The sequence below is a fragment of a genome, unplaced genomic scaffold (assembly GCF_019419815.1).
Source record: "Pyrus x bretschneideri cultivar Hongxiangsu unplaced genomic scaffold, Pyrus_bretschneideri_v1 Contig6, whole genome shotgun sequence".
Lineage (NCBI taxonomy): Eukaryota > Viridiplantae > Streptophyta > Magnoliopsida > Rosales > Rosaceae > Pyrus > Pyrus x bretschneideri.
In genome coordinates this window covers 5,631,649-5,644,730 of record NW_025999798.1, presented here as the reverse complement: position 1 = coordinate 5,644,730, position 13,082 = coordinate 5,631,649, and the positions used below count along the sequence as shown (strand labels likewise).

The 13,082-nt window shown below is 34.7% G+C and overlaps 1 protein-coding gene across 1 annotated transcript; it reads right to left on the bottom strand.

Moving 5' to 3' along the window:
* Positions 1-4,974: 4,974 nt before the first annotated feature.
* Positions 4,975-7,855, bottom strand: LOC103944760 (probable beta-1,4-xylosyltransferase IRX10). Its single transcript, XM_009355233.2, is given in 6 exon segments — positions 4,975-5,767; positions 5,880-6,121; positions 6,349-6,737; positions 7,414-7,449; positions 7,452-7,521; positions 7,769-7,855. Coding segments are annotated over 6 exon segments (1,338 nt in total). The 3' UTR covers positions 4,975-5,253.
* Between the last annotated feature and the right edge of the window lie 5,227 nt (positions 7,856-13,082).

Here is a 13,082-nt window from a genome sequence, read left to right as displayed (position 1 = left end):
TTATTTACGATACCAACGATGAAATTTTTTTTCTTTTTCTTTTTTTGGGGTTAAATATTTTTGGATGATTTTCGGTAGACCCGAAACGGTAGGTTGAAGACAAGGACTCAATCGCGCCGATGGAACAGTTGGCAGGGACTTGCAGGTGCCAACGCTTACTCAATCATGACGTTATTTTTTAATTTTCAAATATTTTAAAAGAAAATTTCTCTCTAGACAAAAATGATTAAAACTCAAAATTGTTAGATCGTGAATAAAATTGAAGAAATGAATACATAACCATTGTTTGAAAAAAAAAAATTATTCAAAAGGATTGTACGAAATTATTGTAACAGTCGTAGTGAATTATTATTAGTACTCTTTTTTTTTTTCAATAATTATTATTAGTACTTTAAAAAAATTCATCGTTTTCGTTATACTTTTATAAAATTATAAAGGAAGATAGACATGATATTTTAACCACGGGCTGGTAGTCCAGTGGTAAATGACGGATTGTGAGGCTTCCTTCAAATTAAAAATTGAAGGTTTTGGGTTTGAAAAAGGCTGCTAGGCTGGAAGCTTGACTTGTAGTCAAGGGAGGCTGAACTTGTAACCAAGGAATACTGAAATGCCTCTGTAAGTCTTCCTAACCCTCGAAATGATCCTCTTTTTAGAAAAAGGAATACATGGTATTTTTATTGTGAGTCTACAATAACTTTCTAACTTATAAATTATAATTAAGTAGATACATGCAAATATTGCATTTGAAATGGAATGTTTCCTTAATTTAAAGAGCGATGCATGGTTACATATGATGCATGGTTTACACGGATTACATATGTTACATGGTTTGCAATTTGCATATGTATGCTATATTGATGTTGTAGAAGCATGTGGTCCAATTTTATTAGAGAAAATAGGTCACGAAGTTTGGCACACATTTAATTTTGGACATTTATGATCTAAATTCAATTTACTAAAAATACCACTTGAAATGCGAGAAGTGAAACTCGCGATTTTTTAATATTCAAACCTTGAAAAGCGAAATTGGATTTGGTCACAACTCACAAGGAAAGATTTGACCGTAAAGTGTCGGGTATAAAAGTAAATAATTGCAGCCAACTCAATTAGAAGTTTTTTTTTTGTTTTGTTTTTTTTATTTTATAGGTACATGGAAGTAGGATTTTCTTCCTCCCCTCTCACTTTTCTCTTTATTTTTTCTTTTTTTCTCTATAAAAAATCAATATAAAATATTAACGTAATTTAATCGTAACCGATCAAATATGAAAGGACTGAAAAAGAGAATTCAACTCTAAATACATGATCAACCATGTACATGTTGCGTGCAAGTATATAACTGTACAAGAAGAAGAAGAGGAACAAGCAGCAGCCAATTTGGCATCATATTCTGCAACCCTTAATATATATCAGCACTTGTGAATGCGTATGTCATTATTCAACTGATGGCTTGTGATTGTGAGCTGAAAAATTCAAATGAGGGCTCTCCAAAATTTAGAAGCCCACTAATATTTGACAAGCAGTTAAAACTAAAGTTGAATGTTTACCAAAAAAAAACTGAAGCTGGACTTTCAGGTTTATATGACCATCCAATCCATAATAATTGTATATAAGCTAACTTAGGTACAATAATTGCTAACAGACGTAACATATATCCAAGCTAGAAGTCAAGTTTGCAGCAATTCAATCAAAAATCGGACCGCGCAAGTGGTCTCCTATCACAGTGGTAGAAATGAGTGTTGTCATTGTACCATGACGTGAATTCGAACACCGTCAACTCCGTAATCTAACTTCTAATCTAATAAATCTATCGTTTGACAAAAAAATAAAAAAACCAGCATGCCCTCGCATGTTTATTGATTTTTTTTTAACACATGGCTTCTAGAATTTAAATATTTCGATTTTTTGAATAAGTAATATTGTTTGTAATAATTTAAAAAAAAAAAAAAACCAAAATGAACTTTTTTTTCCCCTGCTTTGCTACTACAATATTTACTTTTCTCAGATTTTAGTAGATTATTATTCTAAAGGCAACTTGGGGAGAGAGATTACGTTTATAAACAAATACATACTGTTTTAAAATATTGTCACACGCATAAATAAATGAGGAAATGGCTTTAAATTGCTTTAAATTGACTTCTCGAATTAATTTAATTTATCAAATATTTTACTTAAATTAGTTGCTTGACCCCATCAAATCCCCGACTTTTAGGATAAGCTCACGGGCTGAACTTTTTTGTTATGGTTTGCAAGTTCAACACGTAGCATTGCAATATTTAATTGAAATACTATCATTTTAGTTTTTTTTTTTTTTTTTTTTTTGTTTTTTTTGGCACAAACGAGATTGTCTATCATAAAATGAAGGGAATAAACTTAATCTCACAATAGACTAGCAATAATATGGTTCAAATTCACCTTTATCATGAATCAAATATAAAATCTCTCACTTACAGTGATGAAGAATACCACTGAACCGTAGTATTAAATGATTCGTCTCAGCGTTTTTATGCGTAAGTAACTCTTGATCTCTACTATCAATTGAATAAGAGGATTATTAAAAATAAGTTTTTGTGTCATGAATCAAAAGAAGGACCAATTTGTCAAATAAAATTGTAGAATTTTGAGAGACTTTCCATTGAGATTCTTGAGTGTAAACCTTATTTGACAATGTTCTAGGCCTCACTACTATGTTTCTCACTTATTTTTTTAGTTTTCGACTTAAATACTCTAGTAAATATGTAAATATACATTTATTGCTCAATTAACAGTAAAATTGCTTCGAAATTCTTTAAAATGGTTAACTTAATGCACTGGAAAAATATTGTGTGAAAATAAAAAACTTGCATTTTTGTCAAGAAACATGGGTGTTAGGTGGGCTCGACGCATGCAAGATAAGACGACGGACTCAGCAAATGCAAAATGCGACGAACCATGACACACAAAACAAGACGGGCTCGACTCACAAAAAATTGGGCGGGCTTTTGACATGCAAAACGAGGTGAGCTTCACGCATGAGAAACGAGGCAAAATACGGTGCACAAATCAAGGTGTGCAGGGAAAATGAGGCTGGCTATATGCAAGCCAAAACGACGTGAGTTCCGTGGATGCAAAAAGGGGTGGGCTTCTAGCACACTAAACGATGTGGACACCTCACATGTAGAATGAGGCAAACCCAGGCATAGAAAACGAGCAGGCTCTGCGCACGCAGAACGAGATGAACTCTCGGGTGCTTAGAAAACGAGTCAGGCTTCTTGCACGGAAAAATATATTTTGAAGAACATGAATACAATAGTTTGTTATAGTGGTAAGAGAAATAAAGGAAAAATTAACAAAAAGGTACGAAGATGATTCAAATTCCTAGGGTGTATGAAAGTCACACTAACTATCGTATTCATGTTCTTCAAAATATATTTTTTTGTGCAAAATCTATTACAATTCATATTTAAACACTTATAATCAACGATTTAAAATCTAAATTTAAAGATATTTGAACTTTTTTTCTTTTTGTTAATTTTTGTTTTATCTACATCTAAACCACATATTAATAGAACTGTCTTTGTCAACCCAAATAGAGGGAAAGACTATTCAACAAAACAAACTATTGCTATTTTTTTGTTTAGGCCTCATTCACATGTGATTTTAACATCTCAAACTTAAAAAATAAAAATAAGAAATGTACACTAAATTTACATTTTAACATCTCTATATTTTCATTTATTTTATTACTTTTGGCCTTAAATATTCTATTAAATATACACTTGTTGCTCAATAAATTGTAAATCCGCTTCTAAATACATTATAAATATTTCTTTAATACTCATGGAAAATATTTCAAAAAAAATAAAAAATTTGTTTTTTTTACAAAAAGAATGTGGATATATTTTCACCTTCGCGCTCACTGTGAAGTTTTGAAAATTAAGGTGATAATTGCCGTTGAGATTTATTGAGTGTAGAACCCCATTTGACAATGTTCTGAGCCTCACTACTATATTTTTCACTTATTATTTTAGTTTTCGGCTTAAATATTCTACTAAATATACATTTGTTGTTTAATAAACCGTAAAACTGCTTCTAAATTCCTTAAAAAGTTTAACTTAACGATTAGAAAAATTATTTTGTGAAAAAAAAAAAAATTGCATTTTTGACAAGTAACACATGTGTTAATCGGGCTCAGCGCATGCAAAACAAGACGAGCTCAGCTCATGCAGAATGAGGTAAGCAAAACAAGGCGTACTCGGCTCACAAAAAATTGGGCAGGCTTTTGGTACTCAAAACGAGGTGAGCTCCGCACATGAAAAACGAGGCAAGATACGGTGCACAAATCGAGATGTGCACGAAAAACGAGGCTGACTCCGTGCACATCAAAATGAAGCGGGCCCTATGGACTGCAAAAAGTGGCAGGCTTCTCGTATGAAAAACGATGCAGACACCTCACATGCAGAATGAGGTGAACCCAAGCACACAAGACAAGGTGGCGCTCGCGTACGTAGAACGAGAAGAACTCCCTAGTGCTCAGAAAACGAGTTGGGCTCCACGCACGAAAAAATATATTTTAAAGAACATGAATATAATAGTTTGTGGACAAAAATATGCATTTTAACATCTCTATATTTTTCACTTATTTATTACTTTTGGGCTTAAATATTCTACTAAATATACATTTGTTGTTCAATAAATCGTAAATCCGCTTCCAAATACATTATAAAGATTTCTTTAATGCTCACAGAAAATATTTCGAGAAAATAAAAAATTTGCATTTTTTACAAAAAAATGTGGATTAAACTAGATTGTTTACCATAAGAAGGAAGGAGTGGACTTAGTTTCATAATAAACTAGTAATAATGTGGTTCAAATTTACTTTTGACAAGAAACTCTTGATCTCTGCTGAGGCTTGAATAAGAGGATTATTACAAATAAGTTTTTGTGTCATGAATCAACGGAAGGACCGATTTGTCAAATAAAGTTGTAGATTTTGAGTAGAGCAGCACAAAAGCATATCCATAGAGAATCTGCTTAATGCCAGCAGCACAGCACCTATACAAAATTCATTAACAAGAAACTAGTTTACATTTTTCAGCAGCACATTCTCAATCTGTTACAGTGGAACTGGACAAAACACAGGACAAACGGCACAAAGCAATCCGATGCATCAGCAACTCAACTATATTCGCGTTGCGAAAGGATCTGCTCTATGCCAATACCAGTACAAAATTCAGCTGCATTCCGGAAGGGAGAAGAAGAATGGTAGCACTTCCATTACCAAGGTTTCAGGTCTCCCACCGGACCTGCTGTCCAGTTCAAAACCTTTTCATCAGCCTTCATGTAAACACTTTGATCATGGGGCAGTTTGCGTGCCAGCCCGTTTAGTATCTGATGGAATGCATCCCCTGGTTGCGCAGGTTGTGGGAACATCATCGCCCATTTCATCGAAGGATTCGCGAGCAATCTTTGTTTCCTTAGGATTACTTCCGGTGGAATAGAAGTGAGGATTGTGTCCAGGTCAGGGACATCTTCCTCAGCTACAAAAACGCCGATTTCTTCCCACGGGATAGCATCAGCGAAGGGTAGAACAATGTCGTCGGCTATAATAACAGGGATGCAGCCAAATACCACTGCTTCAACTAGCCTTGGACTCCAAGGGGCCCAACCTAGAGGACATAAACAGAATATAGATCGTTGCATATCTTCGTAATATGTAGTTGGATGGTCCGTGGAGATGTCAAAGAGTGGATTGTTCTTGAAATTTTCCCAAACAGCTGCCCTTGCACCTCTGTTAATCAATTAAAAGGGTTAATAAGACAGACGTAAGTCTCAAGTCTAACTTGACATGAAAACATGTTCCATAATTTCAAATGGATAAAACACTGTCCAGACAAATATACCTTGCATAGTAACCACCTTCAGGGTCATTATTAATGTCATAAAATAGACCACGGAAGTAGCCAAAGATGGACCGTGGAGTTTGTTTGGGAATCAGGTGTGCCTGCATCTTCTGTGGTGGAGCATAAGGAGGAATTGTGATTGAACCGTCCTTCAAGCATACGTGGTTCCGTTGTCCAAACGTCTGAACCAAGGTAGCACGCTGGAGTAATGGAAGAATCCCCCGTTCAATGGCTTTCTCTTCCTATAGAATGCCAACATATTTAGACCACATATTAGTCATGGCTCGTACAAGTAGCATTCTGTTCTGCAAATAATGATCTGAATGCAATGGATGAATCTTTATTGAGGTTCTGTTGACCGAACTACAAATTCATACAAACTTAAACTTATCATGTTCCAACTCAAATTACTTTCTTCAACGGTTTACCCCAAGAAATCATGGTTAGATACAAATTTGAAGGGTCTTACCTGGTAATGAAAGCAGGCTCCAAAGTCATGGGGAACAACAAAGAAGTGATTGGCTCCTTCTGTTTGATTCCAATAAGGCCAGTTTGTAGAAATGAGCTGTATTGCACTTCTCATCATCCGCGGTGACTTGAAGGGCAATGGCAAGCCAGTGGGGGTAAGGTCACAAGTAGGGTAGATAGGAGTATAAAACCAATCTGCTTCCTCCGGATTAAGGGTTCTAACCGGGCTGGATAAGAGGAACCGATGCATGTAGATCTCAGCAGCGAACATATGGTTGAGACATCTCGGGTCTTTCTGAAGGATTTTCTTGTTGTATTTGCTAGGTAGCTCATACACGTAAACCTTCAACCTTCCAACTGGATTATCCTCCAAGACATCACCAGCGCTTCCTGCATCATTCTTCCATTAAGTCAATCGGAAACAATAACAGAAAAAGGTATCAAGCAGAATAAAATATACTTATCGAACATAAATTTAAAGCCATTCTCAAGAATCCTTTTTCTTACAGCTCATCTTTCCAAGAACCCAACTGGGTTCTCCTCTTTTCCAATTTCCATGCATAAATTGTTAAGCTTTGATGTAATGAACAATCACATTATTAGTCTTTATCTAAGTTACATTATAAATTCAATTGCAACTCCTAATCAACTTGGGCAGACTTGGGCCCACCCACATTTCCTAGCACATTTTATCCCCTATGCACCGTCTTCGAATTTCCCATCCTGCAGTTTAGATTAATTTAAAGTACAATACCACTTGAATAAAAAGATAAAACTCCTACTCAACTGGGGGAGCTAATCAAAACTACTGTTCCCAATTTAGTCCTACAAGTAAATCCATTAAGAGAAATGGAAAAATTACTGAACCTTGGCCTATCAGACAAAGCAAAACTGCAGAATCACTCAGTTTCTACACATTACGAACTGTGACTAAATCGAAAAAAAACTGAAAAGGCATTTCTTCAAACACATGAGAGCCTAAAACAATGACACCTTCTATATGCAAATGTAGCAAAAAGAGAGCAGCTTTGCAACTAATTCGAAGTAAACAACGAGAAAAACATACCCGAAATCCGCTCCGTTCGTACATTCTGATCAGCTCGATTCCACAAGCTAAACCACAAACAACAAGAACAGCAAAAACCCACATTTGAGTTCTCCTTTTTTTACCCCACTGAAAGCTCAAGACTCAATCTTTAACCCCTAATTCGATCGGAAATCGAAATGGGTTTTCGGGTTTTCGTGTCGAAGATGCTGCAATGCAGTGTATATGAAGAGCACATGATGGGTGGGAGGTCGTGTGGTAGTAGTTGGGGAGCTTTCTTAGAGTCTAGGTTAATTGAATAAGAAATGGAGGGTAAGCATTGATAGGGAAATGCAGGGAGGAATTGCTTGAAGAAACAGTGAAGATATTGACATACATTTTCTGAATTTGCAGCAAACAAGATGTACAAATCCATGTGGTTAGTGAAAGCTGTATTTTTTGGCCGATTTGATGGCAAGTCCATTTCGCAAGCAATAACGCGCCAAAGCTCTGCTATTTTATATTGTCTAATACTACCATCTATTTATTTAACCAAAAAAAAAAAAAACCCATGTATTTATTAAGATGGAGGTGGTTTGTCTACCCTTCCATTTTCATATCCTTCTCATGCCCTCCTGTGATGTGTGGTCATGGTTAAGCTACGTTAACATTTTATATTAATTTTTTTATAAAAATAATAAAACAAAAAGTAATAGGAATATCAAATGTTGACGTGGCTTAACTGTGACCACACAAGCAGGAGGGCATGGGAAGAGCATGGAAATAGAAGGGCAGACAATCCACCTCCTATTAAAAGAAGATCCTTTGTCAACCAAAAACGCAGAAAAATACTATTATAACCCACTATAGGTTGCAAGTCTCCGCTCTCCCTTTACACGAATTTTACTTAGCTGATTGCTTGAGGCGTGACAATAATAATATGAAGGAAATCAAATGGTAACTTTAAGAATGTAAAACTAGACTTCATAATGTAAAATATTTCGCTATACTCAAAAAAAAAAAAAAAAAAAGACTTCATCCAAATGATAATTGAATAGCATGAAAGAAATAACACTAACTCCACAAAAAAGATATTTTATACCCACAAAATTTGTCTTAAAAAACTCTACTTGGAAATCAGAGCTCAAATCTACAATATTTGGACTTTGTTGTTGATTTTACGCTCTTAAATTCTATTTCTATATGTTCTACATTAATAGTGGATTCTGGCTTTTATTGCTAATTCCACGTTAGTAATTACTTAAAAATGATTTTTTTTAATGTTTAATAGGTTTTGGGAAGCATGATGCGCTTAAGAAATACTACAGATGAATTCTTAGTTCAAAAAACTAGAATATGAGAATTACGAGAAGGAGATGACAAAATCATGTCTGTTTTAAAGTTAACTTTTGAAAATTGAAATGACCATCTTTGAAACAATATATGTTTTGCATATTGCTTAATACTCTTTAAATATTTTGAGATTGAAAAGGATAGCTCGATCCAACTCTGGATGGCGGAATGATTGCTCCAATCTTCAAATAATTTAGAATTGGAGGATATGGGTAATGAATGTTCTAATGGGGAACTCTTTTTTTTCAAAGATGTTACAAAGGATATGGCTATAGCATTATTACCAAATGCAAGATGCACGATCTTATGTGCAGAACTAGTGTCACAATCCGATATAGGATATAACCTTTCCTTTCAACACAAGGCACAAACTCCTACAATCCACATGGAATTTCATCAGAAAGAAATGTTGGGAAAGTACGCTCCCTATTAACAAACGGTGAAGGCTTACCTTCTTGTATCGAGCTTAAAGGCTTTACGGGTGTTGAATTTGTACAAGGCTAGGAGTTGCCAAGCTCAAATGGCGAGTTGAAACACTCGAGGCAGTTGAACATCTCGACGAACAATCACAATATAAAATTATAAATAAAATTTTATTAATTTAAAACAAAGAAATACTACAGGAATTGTCAAAAAAAGCTACAAAATTTGAAGAAAATACAGCTTGACTAATTAACTTGTTATTCTACGAGTTGCAAAACATCCTATTGTAAAGAAAACTAAAGCAAAACTTAATCTCCAACGGGTAAGAAATCATAAACTTAACGGGCGAAAAATCTTAATCTTTGACCTACAAGAAAAACCAATAAAAAGAACAATAATATTAAAACTAATTTTCCTACAGAGGTATCTACTATCTAGACGTTTCAGAAACAAAGATCAAATCACTCCCCAGGTCTGTTGGCAACCTCTATAACCTACAGACTTTAAGAATGTGTGATACACGCAACCTTAATTAAAACGTTTCGAAAAGGAATTATATAATTTGATCAGCTTGAGTCATGTTTATTTTGATGAGTATGCGGAAGTTCCATTTGGGATGAGACGATTGACTCATGTGGAAAAATTACTTTCCTTAAATCTGGATAGGCGGAGGAGTCATAGAATTCACGAGCTGTACTGTGGCTTAAACCAATTGAAATGTCAACTAATTATTAGGTTGTTGGAATATGTGATAGACAAAGAAATCAAATATGGTTGACATTTGAATCGAGTAGTTGTTTGAGAGATGGAAACGACTACTACAACGACGAAGATTGCTAGAAGGCCTAGCCAAACCTAAGTCTGAAATTTCATATATATACATATGTATGTATGTATGTATATCTGGCTACAATGGTGCTAAATTAGCACCATGGGTGATGAGTGGTATGCTACCATTGAATTTGAAAGAGATTAATTCAGTTATACAATTTATGGGAACCTGAGGAAGTTCCAGTGCTTGGTCATTTACCTCATCTCAGACATGTTGTGTTTCAGGATATATATGCCTAAGCTTAATTGTGTGGGAGCTGAGTTTTATGGCTATAACCATGTTAACAATGAGGGTACAACGAGGAGGGCGGCTTTGGCTTCGACCGTTCCAGCAGTGAAAAACTTAAAGATTATTGATTGCTGAGCTCTAAGTAGTTGCGGCGTTTCCATGCATGCCTCGAAGAGTTGAACTGAGAAATGCTCCCACTCATGCTTTTCCATCTCTGAGCCAGAAGTTGATGTTATGTTCTATCAATGACTGAAGGGCTTCGCTTGTCTGCCAGTAGGGGCTACTGAAAAAAAAAAAAAAAAACCCCCTAATCTTCGGTCACTGATCATTAGTTGTTGTGAATGCTGAGAGATCTAGGTACCAGATGGGCTAGGGCTAGAAGCAGTTGCGCTTTCACGTTTGTTTGTTTGTTTGGCAATATGAAAGACATTCTAGCGTCATGGACCAGCAACTTTAGCTGCTTAATTAATTTGGGAGTTTTAACGAAACACTCTTGATATTGTTCACTTTTAACGAGAATGACATTTTTACTCTAAAAAGTCACTTCTGATACTATTCACTACAACATTTTTTTGTCATTGTGATTAAAGCTCAAACTTTTCAAGCTATTTTCATTAGTTTTGCTTAATTTAAACACGTTGTTTTCACAATGTTTTCGGATAACACTACGTAAGACAGAGATTTTCATCTTTCACTCCTTAAATCTCACATTAATAGTTTGATTAGTAGTACAACTAATGCAACCGAAGGTCATTCTGTAAATGTTATCATTTTCCTTGCAATGGAAAACCAAGGCAAACATTAATTACAAATTATTTACGCATTTTGTGTCATGTTAACATTTAGTAAATTCTTTGACCAACTTAGCAAAGGGATGTGTAATCCTCTGTCAAATTTCTTACCAACAAGACTATACCAGACTTCTAATCTGAACCGTCCAACAAAATTCAATGGCTTTAAACTTTGCACCTCAGATTAATTTCATTGACTCAAATTAAAAGTCTTGTATGGTATTGTTGAGAGAAAATCATGTTCCCATCTATAAGGGGTAATTTTTCCAAAGTGCAGTATACAATAAGTAAAAGAACATGAAACAATGTCTTTCTTTTTTCACTTGTATAACTATATAAAACCGCTTGAACACTCGCCAATTAAAAAAGTCTCTCACAAGAATGGAAATAGTATGAGTTGCTTTAAAAAGAAATTGGCATTGAAATCAAAAAACAGCTTTTCCTGAAAGGTAGTGTTAAAAAGGCCAAAATTTTCAATTAAAGTTTGTAAACCAAATAAAACGAACGGACCAACCAGGCCCTTATCAAGACAATGAGAAGTCATATGGTTATGTTAGTTGGCCTAACTCAGAAATAAAGCACAATCATAATAACATTCTTTTGGTTTTCAAATATTAGAGATAAAAGAACGGACAAACGGTAACGGATGTTGGTCAACGGACACAAAACAAGAGTCAACAATGGAGAGTTGCAAAACATTTTAAAAGTTGAAAGGTGTTAGCCACTTAGTACTACGATTTAGTAGTATTCCTCTTCATTTATAAGTGAGAGGTCTTAGGTTCAAATCTCGCTAAAAGAGAATTTGAACCATATTATTGCTAGTCTATTATGAGGCTAAGCCCACCTCTCCCCTAGTGTAGATAATATCGATTGTTCAAAATAAAAAGTGTTTTCCGTCACTTTCAAAATCAATCAATGTTGTCTCTGAAATTCACTATCCCACATCAATTTGGTCATTCCGTTAAGATTCCGTCAACTATTCTGTTAGTTTGTATGTGAGACCCACAAATCCAATGAAATGGCGACATGTGGATTACACAAAATAAGGGTATTTATCGCAAATGGTTCCTAAGATTGATCAAGTTCATCATTTTGGCTAAAGGAGAATTTGAACCATATTATTGCTAGTTAGTTGTGAGGCTAAGCCCATCCCTCCCCTAGTGTGGATAATATCGATTGTTCAAAGTAGAAAGTGTTTTTATCACAATGGTCCCTGAGATTGATCAAATTCATCATATGGTCCCTCACTTTCAAAATCAATTAATGTTGTCTCTGACATTCACTACCCCACATCAATTTGGTCATTCCATTAAGATTCCATCAATTCTTCTGTTAGTTTGTATGTGGGACCCACAAATCCAATGAAATGGTGACACGTGGATTATACAAAATAAGGGTATTTATCGCAAATGGTTTCTGACATTGATCCAACTCTTCATTTTGATCCCCGAGTTTCAAAAATCAATAAATTTGGTCTCTGACTTTCACTACCGTACATCAATGTAGTCCTTCCATTAAAATTTCATCAATATTTTTCGTTTGTGTGTTGATGTAGTCCTACTAATTCAATTATATGACTTCACGTGGATTAACTAGAAGAAACTATTTTCTTTTAAGAGTAAACCAACAGACAAGTATTCCGCATTGACATTTTTCTAACATCCCACAACCCTAATTGGAAAAAATTCAATCTAAATTCAATAAAATCGAATCCAAATTCAATTCAAATTTGATAGGCCTATAACCAACTAGAGAGAATGATTAGGAGGCCAAGTACTTCAGTGGTGTCATGGTGCCTTCTTTTTCTTTTTTAGCATACTTGATGAAGATGACGATGACTTTTTTTTTTCTTTTAGTTTTGGTTTTTAGTTTCTTATTTTACTTTTAATTTTAAATCTTAAAAAAAATAGGTTTTTTTTTTTTTTTTTTTTTTATAGTTAATCCACGTGGCGCTATATGATTGGATTAGTGGGACAAAAATATTGACGAAACTTTAACGGAATGATTAAATTGACGTGCGGTATTGCAAGTTAGGGATTAAATTTATTGATTTTTGAAACTCAAGGACCAAAATGAGGAGTTGC